Source organism: Tamandua tetradactyla, chromosome 3, assembly GCF_023851605.1.
Source record: "Tamandua tetradactyla isolate mTamTet1 chromosome 3, mTamTet1.pri, whole genome shotgun sequence".
Classification (NCBI taxonomy): Eukaryota; Metazoa; Chordata; class Mammalia; order Pilosa; family Myrmecophagidae; genus Tamandua; species Tamandua tetradactyla.
In genome coordinates this window covers 43,256,072-43,273,432 of record NC_135329.1, presented here as the reverse complement: position 1 = coordinate 43,273,432, position 17,361 = coordinate 43,256,072, and the positions used below count along the sequence as shown (strand labels likewise).

General features: G+C 33.9%; 1 protein-coding gene across 2 annotated transcripts in view; it reads left to right on the top strand.

Annotated features, from left to right (window-relative positions):
* The window catches only part of SH3YL1 (SH3 and SYLF domain containing 1), a 103,314-nt gene that overhangs the window by 26,827 nt on the left and 59,126 nt on the right, over positions 1-17,361 (top strand). For both annotated transcript variants that reach the window (XM_077153034.1, XM_077153035.1), the window contains exons 4-5: positions 5,518-5,631; positions 10,503-10,567. In XM_077153034.1, the coding sequence (XP_077009149.1) occupies positions 5,518-5,631; positions 10,503-10,567 (179 nt within the window). The remainder of the gene's footprint in view (positions 1-5,517; positions 5,632-10,502; positions 10,568-17,361) is intronic.

Genomic DNA, 17,361 nt, shown 5'->3' with positions numbered 1-17,361 from the left:
TAAGCATTTGGGAAGAAAAACCTATTTATTACCATTACCATTTTTTTCCAAAGTGTGTTTCATAAAATGCTTATTTCATGAAAGGAAGATTTATATGCAATTAATTTGCAGATGACTTTTCTCTCTTAATTAATCATTACACATGACTCCGAGTCCTGCATTTAAAAAAAAAAAACAGTTTAATTTTTTAACCCAGATTTTCTGAAGTTATTTAACCACAGGGCTTTAATTTACTTAAAAAATTTGCTGTTATAATAATAATATTAGTTATTGTTTTGGCCTAGCCTTATTTCACATCTTGAGAGAAAAACAGGGTTTCATAGAGCCTTGTTACTCAAAGAGCAGATTGTGGACCAGCACCTCCATATCACATGAGTTTGTTAGAAATATAAAACCTCAGGCTCCATTCAGACCTAATGAATCAGAATGTGCATTTTTAACAAGAGTCTCAGTGATGTGTATACACACTCAAATTTGAACAGCACTACTTTATAGCTCAAAGCAAATTCAACCAGAAAAAATGAATTTTGAGTAGCAATATACTGAAACAGGAGAATGGAAGCATTTATTGATATTTAACAATGTATACATACAGGCCAGGCACCCAATTTATGGATAAACTGTATTTCCTACCCTTAGAAACATACAAGTGTACAGCAAAATTTTATCTTGCCTTTCTTCTGTCTCCAGACTTCTTTCCTTACTTCTTCTCCTTTTCAGTGGGTATAACACAGAGAATGAAAATTGGTTCACTTATTAGTCTACATAAAAGCTTACCCTTATATGTGTGTGTGTCTGGTGGTGAAAGGGGGCTCTAAAACAGTACAATAATCAAAGCTTACCTTTTCTAGAACCTCAGTTGATTAGAGGACCAATTGGGTTTGGTTGAGGGGGAGGAAGAGAGAGGATATTATGTTTACATAAAACCAAAGGTAACATATTTGTAATAGATGTTAAAATGTACAGAAAATTTTAAGATAAAATGTCTAGGCCCTCTAGACCTTAGTGGTGTGAGTTTACTCTCCCTTGAAATGTAAGTGAAACTTAATTTAGAAGGTAAATCTGCAATTGGAACATTGTATGCTATGCATTATGTATTTTACTTTAGTACATTGTATGCTACAAATGAAAATTTGTAATTTGTAAATTATTTAGGAATTATTAGTATTTCCTTGTCACTCAATTTGGTTGTATACTCAATAGGAACATTTGACATTTGAAATATGTTTATATTAAAACATTTGCTTTTGTTTTATCTATTGCTTCTAAGTAAATGGAATAATAACTATAAAAGCATTGCAATTTGAAGCTAGAATGAAATATGAGGTATTGAGGAAGATATTCTGCCTAATGTATGGTTTTAAAAATAAACCTGCCTGTTGTATAATATAAGTGTCAATCCTATTATCATTATGTTTATACCCTTTTAAAATGCAAAAATAAGGCAAATTTAATAGACCACCATCTGAGATGACAACTTTATTTTATATTCTTTGTTTAATTAAGAACAACCCTAAAAATGTTTTCTGGATGTTAAACTCTTTATGCTCTTACATGAGTTATTTGTAAAACTCCGTTATTAATTTAAATGTTAAAATACTATACATAATATTAGAAATTTAGTAATTTTTCTAGATAAATCAACAGAATCTTTTTGTGCACAGTTTGGTTTGACTTTATTGACAGAATATTTGACTACAGTCATGATAAATTATGTTAAAAGTGATATTGGGACATCTGGGAAGGTGGTGGAATAGGAAAGGATGAGTTCACAGCTGCTCCACGGAACAACTAGAGAAGTGACAGAAAAATGACTAGGACAGCAGTTCCAGGGTGCAAGTATCCAGAGAGGGTCTTCTGCACTAAATAGGAAAGTCCTGGATGAAAAAGTAGAGGATTTGGGACAGAGAGGATGGGGTGTGAGTGTGCTTGGTCATGACTCCAGCAGGAACAAGAGGCATAAAGTGCAGGTCCCTGGACTCCTGCCTGCTCCAGCAAGTAGCTTGGGAGATCTTCCCATGCAGCTCTGCAGCTGGGAGTTCCTGTGGGGATCCTGAAAGCTGGCAGACTAGTTCACCCTGTGCACAGAGACCATCCAGCTAGTGCACGGTGCCTACTGCTCCCTTTTATCTACAGAGGCCTGCAGCCCTCAGGAGAGCACAGATGGAGAAGCAGGGATGAGGAAGTGAGCCGTACCACACCTTGCACTCCCCACCACACACCCTTCGAAATGATGGACAGCACAAAGTGTACAAATTTAAGAAGCTTCAGTGTCCCAGAAGGAGAAAAGAAGAGTAAAGGGCAAGAAAAATTAGTTGAGGAGATGATGGGGGAAAACTTCCCAACCCTTATAAAAGATATAAATATGCAATTAAAAAAAGAGACACACACATACACACATATACAACATACACAAATAGAATAAATGAAATATATCCACTCCAAGACACATACTAATCTGTCTGCCAATGTGAAGAGAAGCAAGAAGTCCTGAAAGCAGCAAGAGGAAAGCAAACCACCACATAAAAGGAAAACCACCAAAGACTAAGTACGAACTATTCAACATATACCATAGAGGTGAGAAGGCAAGGGTATGATATATTTAAGATCCTGAAAGAGAAAGACATTCAGCAAAGAATTCAGTTATCTCTTTCAAAAGTAAGGGAGGGCGGGCCACAGTGACTCAACAGGCAGTTTTCACCTGCCATGCGAGAGACCCGGGTTGGATTCCTGGTGCCTGCCCATGCAAAAAAAAAAAAAAAAAAGTGTGGGAGAGATTAAAATATTCATAGACAAAAGAAGGCTGAGAGAATTTGTCAACACGAGACCTGCTCTACAAGAAATATGTATCAGCTAAAAAAAAAATTAGACAGGAGAGGTAGGTCTAGAGGAGGGCACAAAATTAAATAGTACTAGTAAAGGTAACTTAAAGGATAAAAAAGAGAAAGTGGAAAAATAATGTATAGATCTGATGAATAAAAAAAAAAACACCAAAGAATAAGATGGTAGATTCAAGAAATGCCTGTTCAGTAATAACTTTAAATGTTAGCAGACTAAACTCACCAGTTAAAAGATACAGACTGGCAGAATGGTTTAAGAAATATGTTCCATGCATCTGGTGCTTACAAGAGATCATCTTACACACGAAGAGACAATTAGAAAGTAAAAGGATGGAGAAAGATGTTCAATGCAAGCTGTAAACAAAAGAAAGGAAGAATTTTGTCTATCAGACAAAATAGACTTTCAGTGTAAAGATTCCATAAGAGACAAGGAAGGAAATGTCAAGAACAAAAAGACAAATATTATCATACCTCAATTATATGAACTAGCTATAATATAGAAATTCGATGAACTAAAGTCAAGAGCATGGTTTAACAGGTTGGGGCTTATTGTACAGGGTCCTAGATTATAAGCTCTTACAAAAGTCACATATGTACAGATCACCTTTGATCTTTCTCCCACCCTTTAGGGGTATTTGGGCTATGTGCATTCTAACTTTTTCATATTGGAAGGGGCTGTTGATAATATGGGATGGGGGGATACTAGTTGATGTTCTGGAAGGGCTGGGCCCTCTGCATTTTAAGACTTATCTGGTCCACGGACCCATCTGGAGGTTGTAGGTTTTAGAAAATGAACCTATTGCATGGAATCTGTAGAATATTATATATTACCCTAAGTATTCTTTAGGATTGGAAGGAATGTTTTGGTTGGGGCTCGGCAAGTTGTGATAAGTAGCAATGTCTAACTGAAGCATGCATAAGAGTGACCTCCAGTTTAGCTTCTCGACTCTATTTGAATTCACAGCCACTGATACCTCATTTGTTAGACTTCTTCTCCCCCTTTTTGTCAAGATGGCATTGTTGACCCCACAGTGCCATGGCCAGGCTCATCCCTGTGGGTCATCTCCCATTCCATCAGGAAGACTTTCATCCCTGGATGTGATGTCCCATGTAGGAGGGAGGGCAATGGTTTCACTTGCAGAGTTGAGCTTAGAGGGAGAAAGGCCACATCTTAACAACAAAAGAGGTCCTTTGGAGGTGACTCTTAGACATACCTATAGGTAGGCTAAGCTTCTCTGATATATACATAAGCTTTACAAGAGCAAGCCTCAAGATCAAGGGTTTGGTCTATTGAGTTGGGTACCCTAATGTTTGGCATAGTATCTGGGGTTTTCCTGGTGACAAAGTTTAATTGTTCCATATTTTTTTTCACACACTGAGATTACTTTTCAGAAACCACCTTCCACATTTCCTAGGCCAAATAAATCCTGAAACCCAGAGGGGCCAACCTCTCCAAGAACATCAAGTTCCACCCCCCTATCTGATATTGTAGATACCCCTTTCCAACATGAAAAAGTTAGAATAGGCATATAGCCTAAAACCTCTGAAGATTAAAATATGAAGCTGTATATTCCCAAGGCCTTCAGGGCCTCTCTGGCTGCCCTCCATTGACAGGGTGATAACAGAGTACATAGGATTTAACAAATAAGTATGACTGCTGAATCAATATATTGATATTTATTTTAGTCTCCAGTGTCTTGGAGCAGCTAGAAGGAAAACTCCGAAATTGTGAAGCAGTAACCCATACCAAACTTGGAAATCTGTTCTATAACTGCTTGTGCAATGTACTTTGAAATGTATTACCTTTTTGTATATATGTTGTATTTCACAATAAAAAATGTTTATAAAAGTGATACTGGCATCCAAGAATAATTTCCAGTTTTTATGCTGCCTTTGTTAATTTGAAAGATATACTATTATGTAAATAAATTCACAGAATAGTAAAGTACTGTGTTTATAGGGCACATGTATTAATAACCCTAATTTTATGTAATGTATTTCCCTGAAATATGTTTAAACCAATAATTGCTAAATTGAGTTATATTTTTAGTGCACTAGTAGTGAAGTAGTATTTGTGAACTATACTAGATCATTTATAAATTTAAACAACTTTTTTTTTAATTTAAACAACTTTTTAAAATGATAAAATCACTTAATTTTTCTGTTTTTCAATACTGATTTCCACATTAATAAAAGGTGAACTTGGCTGTTTGGCTTTAAGATAAAAGTTCTGTCCCATGCTGCCTTTAGTTCATTTCATAAGTTTCTCCTTAACATATATATGAATCTTAATTAAAAAAAATACTTTGCTTTTTTAAATTGTGAATTATTTCCTAAATTAATTGAAATCATCAAATTGTCCTGCTATAGATACCAATATAATTTCATTCAAATATCCAATTTATTATGGTAGTTGCAGGATTTTTGAGCATTTATGGTGTTACATTTAGCATTGCAAAAATAACAACATGCAAAAAAGAGGTAGGAGTAAAGAGGCTTCGTGCCCATCTGTTATGTAAGTAAGTTTTATTCATGGCTCATATATGTCATTAAGATTCTTAATTAGAACCTGGAATCTTGTCAAGCAGATGTCTGTGTATACTGTTTAACACTTGCTTATCTATTCAATCATATGTATTAAGTATGCTTACCTGTCTATTGTTTTAAATATTTGCAGCCCATGTCATTGCTAAAGCCAAAGGTCTTGCGATTTTATCTGTGATAAAGGCTGGATTTCTGGTAACTGCTAGAGGAGGCAGTGGGATCGTATTAGCACGTCATCCAGATGGAAGTAAGTTGATATTTTTTCACCTAGAGGAGTAGAGAATCTTAATTCTTTTAGTTTGTTTGTTTGTTTGTTTGTTTCCATTTAATAAACGCTTTTCATAGGGAGTATGACAGGTTTCCCATTGTCACTGAAAATTGACTTTTGAAGTGCAGTTCAGTTGAGCTTGTAGAGTGTGGGTGTTAACAAATAATCAAGAAAAAAATGAGTCTTTTTCTTTCCTTCTCTCAAAATCATTAGGCAAGACTCAATAGATAGATCTTACTTAGTTTTGTATACATTTTGTAATTCTTCTATGGAGCAAATATTTAAACATGATAAATGTTCATTTGTGCTGCTAAATGTGAATTTTTATTCCTTAATTTCATGGTATAGCTGTTTTCTTTTGTTTTATGGAGGTTGATATGAAAATAAGGGGCCCTGTAAGCTTTTTTACTATTTCTGTGGTAGATCCACAGACACTGCGTTTTGAAAAAGTTCCCCTGTGGTTAAATCATACCAATATCAATATAACTTGACTTTACTTTCTGGGATGTAATCTATTACTTGATTTTCAGAGACAAAATCTAAATATATTTGGCATGACTCCCAAGGCCCAAATATACAGTAATATTTAAAATATACGTAGGTGTATCAAAACCAACTAAAATTATTTGTATTTGCTGACAAATCATATGAGTAAACACATTTTTATATTAATAGGTATTTTCAATGTAGATAATTTAACTTTTATTTTGGGAGACAGCACTGGACACTTACAGAAAATAGATACATTTAGAAGTCTTGGAGAGAGTAAGGCCTTTAAATACCAGTTAGTTATATTCACTAGATTTGTTGTCAACGTGTCTCCACAATGAATGAGAGTCTCTACCCTAAATAATTTCTCAACTTTCATAACTTTATGTGACCATGAAAGAAAAATAATGAAATACTATTCTTCTCCAGCATTACCCAAATTTTCAAGGGCAAACTTCTCAGCAGCAAACGAAACAAAATATAGGTTTATTCAAAGGGGGTTCACTATCAGATGAGACTCAAAGTCTGTAGAAAAAAAATCATGACGCTGTATATTCCCAAGGCCTGCAGGACCTCTTTGGATGCCCTCCATTGACAGGGTGATTATATTTGAAAAGGTTGAGGAACTATCAAGCTCTGGAGTTTCTCTCAGAATCCCAGGCGAATCTTTCTGAGGATTTCAAAAGCCTAAATTTCTCTTTCCAAACTTGGAGAGCCAATAAGCCAGCTGTTTTTTCTGTGAAGGATAATTTAAAAGCTGTCCAAATAAGACATAGCAAGATCACCAGGATTATGGCCAGATGTGCTTGTGTTTTAGATGCTACATTACAAGAGCAGTCTTTAAACAAGGACAGCATACTTAATGTAGAAATTGGAAAATAACCTTGGGATTATCAAACACTTATTTCTGTAATCAGAATTCCTCTAAGCTTCCATAAAATCGTTCTGGATATATTCAAGCTATGTCCTATTATCTAGAATACATATTAGCCAGTAAAATTAGGTTTGAAAAGCTAATACGTACTTTCAAAAAGTACTTTATCTCAATTATCCAACACTTTCCCCACCAAATTAAAAAAAAATCCTAGTTTTGTTTAACATAATTGTTTCTATAACAGGAAAAATAAGCATTCAATAATCCTATAATGTGCCATATCTTGGCAAATGGAATTAGTAAACTTCGTTTCAAATTGTAAAGAAATTTATTTTCTTGGAATTTTAAGATTCTTGAATTTATAGACTATTTTTGTGTCTCCACTAGGCACAAAGGTTGTCAAAATAGGCTTTGCACTCAGGAACTTTCAATAAAAGCAATTTAGTCTTATAAACCCTTCCTTAGAAGTAATTACAATAAAAATATCACCTTTAATTCCTTTTAATCTCTTATATCTATGATAAAATTCTAACAAAAGTCAAGAGTTATAGCTAATTTTTTGGTAGACATTATAAAAATATTGTAGCTAAAACTACCAAATGAGAAGTATATTTATTAGTGGGAAATCAATAGTTTGGTATTCTGCGTGTTTTATAGAGCAAAATGAGAATATGGATTTATGAGTCAAAGAATCTCATGCTACATGTCTAATCCCTTTCAGATATAAAAAGCTGTATATGTTTATTAAAGAACATATAAAAACAAAGGCAAACATTTATGGCCTATTGCTTTTTGACAAGGGAGCCAAGTTTACTCAATGGGGAAAAGAACAGTTTCTTCAACAAATGGTGTTGATAAAACTGGATCACCACAGGTGAAAGAATAAAAGTAGACCCTTACCTCACACCAATACAATAATCCAACTCAAAATGGGTCACCAACCTAAATAGAAGAGCTAAAATTATAAAACTCTTAAAACCTAGGGAAATATCTTCAGGACTTTATATTTGGCCATTGATTCTTAGACGTTATACTGAAAACACAAGTAGCAAAAGAAAAAATAAATAAACCAGATTTCATCAAATTAAAGACTTTTGTGCATCTAAGGACCTTATCAAGAGAGTGAGGAAACTACCAACAGAATGGAAGAAAATATTTACCAATAACATACCTGATAAGGGTTAGTTTCTGGAGTATAAAAGAGAACTCCTACAATTCAACAAGAAGAAGAAACCAACCCAATTTAAAAATTGGCAAAAAACATGAGTAGACATTTTGCAAAAGAAGATATGCAATGTCTAGTAAACACATGAAAAAATGTTCAACATCATTAATCATTATGGAAATGCAAATCAAAACCACCGTGAAATACTACCTCACAACCACTGTAGTGGCTATTATTTTAAAAATGGAAATACCTTATATTGACAAGGATGTGGAAAAGTAGGTATCCTTGTGTATTTATGGTTATTGGTGGGTATGTAAAATACTGCAGCCACTATGGAAAACAGTTTGGGGCTTCCTCAGAAAGTAAGTAGAGGATTACCACATTGCACGACAATCCCACTTCTAGATATATCCCAAAAGAATTCAAAGCAGAAACTGGAACAGATATTTGTAAACAACATTTATAGCAGCATTATTTATAATAATAGCCAAAAGGTAGATTGCAACCCAAATGTCCATCAGCAGATGAATGATTAAACAAAATGTGGTGTGTGTATATATATATATATATATATATACACACAATGGAAGGTTACTCAACCTTAAAAAGGAATAAAACCCTCTTACCTGCAAGACTTGAACTACAAAGACAGCATGTTGAGTGAAATAAGCAAGACACAAAGGGACAGATATTATTTGATTCCATTTATATGAAATAGCTAGAATATGCAACTCATAGAGACAGAAAATAGAATATAAATTGCCAGGGGTGGGGGAAGAAGAATGGGGAGTTCTTCTTGCATGCATAATAGGGTAGGATTTATGTTTGGGGTGACAGGAAAGTTCTGGATAATGAAAAGTTGTGAGGGTTGTTCGAGCAAGAATGTAAATGTGATAATCCCACTGAATGGTGTGCTTGGGAGTGGTTGAGATGGGAAAGTTGGTGTTGTATATATTTTTCCACAATAAAAAAAAAAGTAACTGTATTAGTCAGGATTCTCTAGAGAAACAGAACCAACGGGAGATATGTTATGTAAATATCATGATTTTTTTCTTTAATTAGGAATTGGCTTATGTGACTGTAACATGGGCAAGTCTAAACTCTGTAGGGCAGGCTGCAAGCTGGGAACTCCAATTTAGATTTTCAGTGAATTCTCCAGAAGCTGACTGACTGAGGTAGAGATGGAAATTCTCTCTTCTGACTGCTGAATTCATCACCACCTTTTTAAGCCTTCAATTGATTGAATGAGACTTTTCTCATTGTTGAAGGTAATCTCCTCAGTTGATTATAGGTACAATCAGCTTACTGATTATTTAAATCTGTGAAATAGCCTTACAATAACAATCTACCCAAACAACTGGACACCATAATATGTCCAAGTTGACACATGAACATAACCATTACAACAACTAAAGAGACAGTGGAGGGCGGGCCGCGGTGGCTCAGCGGGCAGGAGTGCTTGCCTGCGATGCCGGAGGACCCCGATTCGATTCCCGGCCCCAGCCCATGTAAAAAACAAACAAACAAACAAAATATAATAAAACAAGAAAATGTTTAAAGATGTTTCCCTTTCTTCCTTCCTTCCATCCTTCCTTCCTTCTCTGTCTTTCCTTCCCTTCCTCCCTCTCTCTTTAAAAAAAAAAAAAAAAAAAAAAAAAAAGAGACTGGAACTTAAAAGCAATATATGATCCTGGACAGCATCTAATAATGGAGAAGTAAAGACTCAAAAGGACATGATTGGAACATATGAAAAAATACAATACGGATTGTAAACTTCAAATAGAAGTTAAAATTTCTTGAACTTGATAATTGTACTTAAAGGTCATTACATAAATGAATATGCTTATTATTAGGAAATGTTCATGTACATGTAAGTATTTTGTGTTCAAGGAGCATTATATATACAATCTACTCTCAAATATTTAGAAGATAGATAAGTATACAGAGAGTCAGATAGATGACCGATTAGGTGCCTGGCTGTTTAGCTGGCAAGAGGGAAAGGAAAGGAGAGAAGAAAAAAGGGGAGTGGGGGAGGGGATGAGGAAGGTAGATAGATGACAGAATGATATAGCAAATATTTCAAACTGTTAAAATCTGGGTATCTTTGTGGAGGGCGAGGGGATATTGGCGCTCTCTATATGGGTTGTGTGTTATTTTTGCAATGTTCCTTAAATTGAAATTATGAGAAAGAAATAGAAATAGTACCTGTCTCATTATTTACAAAAGTAAATACTATTCACATTTTAACATTTTTCTTTCTCATATTTATATGCCAAAGGATATTAATGCTGATAAAATGTTTGGTTTTGTTTTTATTAGAATGGTCTGCACCTTCAGCCATTGGTATAGCTGGGCTTGGTGGAGGATTTGAAATAGGAATTGAGGTACGTTGGTTATGTATATAAATACCATTGTCGCGTTCTCTGAAATCACCTGAAACACAGCATATAAAATTTAAGAGATTTCCTATTTTTTTTATTTTAACACTGACACCTATGGAAGTTTTCCTTTTTATCTTCTGGATAAATCTTTACCTAAAATGGTCTAAGTGTTCTGTTTTCCTTTTTTCCACTGAGAATAAGATTTCTTTTGTTCACCGTTTCATCTATTTTCATCTTAAGAACATTGGTATAACTGAATGTCTCAATTCTGACAAAATAATTTGCAATTTATGGACTGCTAATTGCAAATTTCTTTATCTCCTTCAGTGGAACATTGACCAATCTAAAGCTCAGTTTAACACAGTGCATCATCATTTATAGCAAAATCGAGTTTTCTGATGTTGGAGAGTCAAATTACTTCAAATCCTTAAGTAAAAATGAACTTCATAAATTTCATCCTGTATCTTTACGCTTAATGGTTTTGGCTTCTATCAAATGGACTAGAAATTATGTACTTGAATACATATGTTTACAAAGATCTGTTGCATAGGCATCATCTTATTCATGATATTAATCTTTAATCTGTTGCCCTATTGCTTACTAAGTGATAAGTAAATCAAATCAAATATGTCAAATCATTTTCTTCTCACATTTTATCTTAAGCTGTCTTTCTATGCATTTGGTCTGTTGCCATAGTTCTAAATTCCCCTCAGCCTTATTCATCGGAAGTATTTTTGCTAGTTCTTCTGTCTATATAAAAAGAAGAACCAATTTTAGTTTTGCCTATCATAACTGCATTTTTGTTTTATATTCAACAAAATGAATGCCTTCAAAAATATCGCCCTCTTGTGGAAAGTGTATTTTCACAGAAGTTTTAGATTCCTTCCTTCCCTTCCTCCTACCTCCTACCTCTTTGTGGATCATACCAGTTTTCTTTAAACAAATCATGACCTACAGGATTACTAGTTCTCATGAGTCATAACCCACTACTTTTCACAACACCTCTGACTCTTTATAAGGCTGGGAAACATTAACTTGATGCTTTGGGGATCTGTTTCAAATAACATTTATTTAAAAAAATTTTAAATGATGAGAGACAAGTAGTAACTACATTGTTTCAATGTATTGAAGGTAAAAAAATGAAATTTTCCATGGTAATCACTTGGAAATAATAGATTTTCAACCATTGTGTACATTAATTGTCTCATTAAGAGTGAAGATATAGGATGAAATTTATGAAGTTCATTTTTACTTAAGAATTTGAAGTAATTTGACTCTCCAATGTCAGAAAACTCAATTTTGCTATAAATGATGATGCACTATGTTAAACTGAGCTTTAGATTGGTCAGTGTTCTACTGAAGGAAATAAAGAAATTTGCAATTAGCAGTCCATAAATTGCAAATTATTTTTTCAGAATTGAGACAAGTATGAATAAAATGTGGTTCTACATCTAGTAAATGAAATAGATTTTAAATAAACATCATAAAATGATACATTTTATTATCTTTAAAGGCAGTATGGTATAGTTAAGCTCTGAAAGTGAAAACTCTTAAGTCAGACTGTTCGAATTTGATTTATACACCTACAAGCTGTGTGCGGCAGGCTACTATTCTTCCTGTCTGTGCTATAGTTTCTTCATCTGTAAAATAGAGAAAATATTAGACTTCCTTCTGGGTTCATACTAATGATTAAACAAATGAAGGTATAAATGAAAAGCTTGTAATGGCATATGCTATTATAATTTATATATATGCATACTTTACTAAAGAAGTTGTAGATTTACAGAAAATTATGCAGAAAATTCAGAATTCCCATACATACCTCCCTTTTGCCAACGATTTTCATTACTGTGGTACCTTTGATACAATTGATGAAAAAATATAGTAATTGTACTATTAAGTATAGTTCATAGTTTATATTAGGGTTGACTGTGTTGTACAATCGGATGGTTTTATTTTTATTCTAGCAACACACATATATATATGTTATACAACCTAAAATTTTACCTTATAACTACATTCAAATATATAACTTAGTACTGTCAATTACTTTCAAAATGTTGTACTGGGTGGGCCACAATGGCTCAACAGGCAGAATTCTCATCTGCCATGCTGGAGACCTGGGTTCAATTCCTGGAAAAAAAAAAAAAGAAGTTGAGCTACTATCACCACCATCTATTATTAAAATTTTACAATCAATCCAAATAGGAATTCTGTCCAATTTAAGTATTAAGTCCCATTCCCTACCCTCAACTCAACCCCTGGTAACTTATATTCTAGATTCTTACTCTGAGTTTGCTTATTCTAATTATTTCATATCAGTGAGATTATATGATGTTTGTCCTTTTGTATCTGGCTTATTTCACTCAACATGATATCTTCAAAGTTCATCCATAAATCAGATTTACATGAATTAGAACTTCATTCCTTTTTTAATGATGAGTAATATTCCATTGTTTATATAAACTGCATTTTGTTTATCCATTCATCCATTGATGGACCCTAGGGTTGCTTCCATCTTTGTACAGTTATGAATAATACCACTGTGTACACTGGTGTGCAATTATCTGAGTAAGTCCCTGCTTTCATTTCTTTTGGGTGTATGTCTAATAGTGGGATTGTCAGATCATATAGTAATTCTATGCTTAGCTTTCTGAGGAACTGCTAAACTGTCTTCCACAGTAGGTGCACCATTTTGCACCAACAATGGAAGAGTGTTCCTGTTTCTCCACATCCTCTCCAACAATTGTAATTTTCATTTTTTTAAATAGTAGCCATTCTAGTGGGTGTGAAATAGTCTCATTGTGGTTTTGATTGCATTTCTCTAATAGCTAATGATGTTGACCTTCTTATCATGTACTTTTAACATTTACATATCCTCTTTGAAGGACTCTGAGTCTTTTACCCAATTTTAAATTGGGTTGTCTTTTTGTTGTTAAGTTATAGGATTTAAAAAATGTATATTCTGTATATTATGCCTTTATCTGATGATTATTTGCAAATATTTTCTCCCTTTCTATTGCTTGCTTTTTCTCCTTCTCGGTGAGATCCTTAGTTCTACAATAGTTTTTAATTTTGATGAAATCTGATCTAAGTACTTTTTTTCTTTTTGCTTATGTAAAAACTATTCCCAAATATAGGGTCCTGAAGATGCTTCCCTATGTTTTCTTCTAGAAGTTTTTATTTTAGATTCTTATATTTAGGTCTTTGATCCATTTTAAGTTAATGTTTGTATATACTGTGAGGTAGGGGTCCACCTCATTTTTTTTATGGCTATCCAGTTTCCCTACCATCATTCATTAAAGAGCCTGTTCTTTTCCAATTGAATGGACTTGACATGGCACCCTTGTCAAGTACTGATTAGCCATAGGTTAGAGGGTTTATTTCTGAATTCTCAATTCAGTTCCTTTGTTCTATGTCTGTCCTTGTGATGATGCCATGCTATTTTGATTATTGTGACTTTGTAATAAGTTGTAAAATATAGGAAGTGTGTCTCTTCCAACTTCACTGTTCTTTTTCAAGATGGCTTTAGCTATTTAGGGTCCCTTATCATTCCATATAAATTTGATGATTGCCTTTTCCATTTCTGCAAACAAACCAGTTGGAATTTTGAATGGGATTGTGTTGAATCTTCAAATAACTTTGCATAGAATCCACATCCTAACAATATTTGAAATATTGATTGTCTTCCAGTCCATGAACGCAGAAATGTCCTTCCGTTTATTCAGGTCTTATTTGATTTATTTTAGCAATGTTTCATGGTTTTTGATGTATAAGTCTTTACATCCCTGGTTAAATTTATTCCCAGGTATTTGATTCTTTTATTTGATACTGTAAGTATAATTTTTTTCTTGATTTCCTTGTAAGAGTATTCATTACTAGTGTATAGTATAGAGAGGCACCACTGATTTTCGTACCCTGCCATTTTGCTGTATTTGCTTATTAGCTCTAGTAGCTTTTTTTTTTTTTGTATATTTTATAGGATTTCCAAAATGTATGATTATGTCATCTTCAAATAGATAAAATTATTTATTTTTTCTTGCCTAACTGCTCAGTCTAGAACTTACAGTACAATGTTAAATAACAATAGTGACAGTGGGTATCCTTGTTTTATTTCTGATCTTGGAAATAAATATTTCAGCTTTTCCCCATTGAGAATGATATTAGCTGTGGGTTTTTCATAAATATCCTTTATCACACTTAAGGAAATTTCCTTCTATTTCCAGTTTTCTAATTGTTTATAACACAAAGGGGTGCTGGATTTTGTCAATTGCCTTTTCTGTGTCAATTGAGGTGACCTTGTGCTTTTTTCCATTGTTCTGTTAATGTGGTGTTTTACATTAATTAATTTTCTTATGTTGAACCACCCTTGCATGCTTTAAATAAACCCCACTTGATCATGAGGTATAATTATTTTGATGTGCTGTTACATTTGGTTTGCTAGTATTTTACTGGGAATTTTTATATCTATATTCATAAGGGATATATATCGTTAACTTTCTTTTCTTGTGGTATCTTTACCTGGCACTGGTATTAGCCCAATATTAGCTTCATAATGAGTTAGGAAGTCTTCCCTCCTCTTCAACTTTTGTAAGGATTTGAGCAGGATTGGTGTTAATTATTTTAGACTATTTGGTCAGGTTCACCAGTAAAGCCATCTGGTCCTGAGCTTTTCTTTGTTGGGAGGTTTTTGATTACTGATTCTATCTTTTTAACTTGTCCCTGATTTTTTTGAAGTCTTCTGTATCTTTTTGATCAGTGTTGGTAGTTTGTGTGTTTCTAGAAATTTGCCCATTTCATCTAGTTTAATTTATTGGAATACAGTTGTTCATAGTATCCTCTTATAATCCTTTTTATTTCTGTGGGATCACTTTTACTTTCTAGTTTAATTATTTACATACTCTCTTTTTCTTTGATAGTCTAGCTAAAAGTTTGTTTATTTAATTCATGTTTTCAAAGAACCAATTTTCAGATTTGTTGATTTTCTCTATTGCTTTGTCAGTCTCTATTTAATATATATCCATTCTAATCTTTGTTATTTCCTTCCTTCTGCTCACTTTGTGTTTAGTTTGCTCTTCTTTTTATAGATCATCCCAGTGTGGAGTTAGATCTCTGATTTGAGATCTTTCTTCTCTTTAATTTAAAACTATAAATTTCCCTTTCAGTATTGCCTTTGCTATATCCATAAGTTTTGATAATGTGTTTTCATTTTCATTTACCTCCAAATACTTCCTGATTTTTCTTTTGATTTCTTCTTGACCATTTGATGTTTGAGTATGTGGTTTACTTTCCACATATTTGTGACTTTTCCAGCTGTACATCTATTATTGATTTCCACCTTCATTCTTGTATCAATTTGAAAATATTATGTGCTCCAGAAAAGCCCTGTTTTAATCCTGATTCAGTCTTGTGGAGGTAACTGTTTCCTAATCCTAATTCAATATTATAGATTGGAAACTTTTTATTAGATTGTATCCACAGAGATGTGACACACTCAGTTGTGGGTGTGACCTTTGATTATATGGAGATGTGACTCCACCCATTCCAGGTGGGTCTTGATTAGTTTACTGGAATATTTTATAAGAAGAAACATTTTGGAGAGAGCCATAAACAATAGAAATGACAAAGCCTACAGAGAGGACAGAAGCCTCAGAGCTGACAGAGCAGATGTAGATGGTTGGAGAGCAGTTGCTTCAGAGAACAGAGATACAGATGTTTGGAGATGCTTGGAGCCCAGAAGATATTACCTTGAGATGTTAAGCAAGCCAGAACCTGGAGAGAGCCAATGAAAGTCAAGAGATAAAAAACCAGCCCTGGAGAAGCGAAGTGAGGAACCCCTACAGGAACAGAGACCAAAAGCAATGGAGCCTAGGAGCAAGGGACCAGCAGATGCCAGCCACATGACTTCCCAGCTGACAGAGCTATTCCTGACTCATCATCATCAGCCCTCCTTGAATTAAAGTATCTTTCCCTGGATGCCTCAGTTTGGGCAATTTTACAGGCTTAGAACTGTACATTTGTAACTTATGAAGTTCCCCTTTCTAAAAGTTGTTCCAGTTCTGGTATATTGCATTCCAGCAGCTTGCAAACTGATGCAATTCAGTTGTGGTCAGAGAAGGTAAATGGTATGATTCCAATGTTTTAAATTTATTGAGATTTGTTTTGTGACCTAAAATATGATGTATCCTAGAGAATGATCCATTTGCACTAGAAGAGTGTGTACTCTGTATTGTTGAATGAAGTTTTCTTTGTTTAAAGAGTTGTTTTCAGTGAAATTTTTTTTTATTTTTTTAAACATAACAACATACCAACATGAACATTCTTATCATGTGATCATTCCATTTCCGTTCTAAGAAATGTCCATTTCTTAGAACATTTGCATCAATTCAGAAAAAGTAACATAAAGAAAAAAGAAAAAAACTTCATACATACCAAACCCCTTACCCCTCCCTCTCACTGATTGCTGGTATTTCCATGTATCCAATATATTTTAGTCTTTGTTTCACCTATTTCTTGTCTGTACCCCTTATCACTCCCTTTCATTGAACACTAGCATTTCAATCTGCTAAATTTCTTTTAATATTTGTTCCCCCTATTATTTATTTATTCATTTACTTTTTTTTTTGCATGAGCAGGCACCAGGAATCGAACCCAGGTCCCCGGCATGGCAGGCAAGAACTCTGCCTGCTGAGCCACCATGGCCTGCCCTATTTATTTGTTTTTAATCCATATGTTTTATTCATCTGTCCATACCACAGATAGAAGAAGCATCAGTCACAAGGTTTTCAGAATTACAC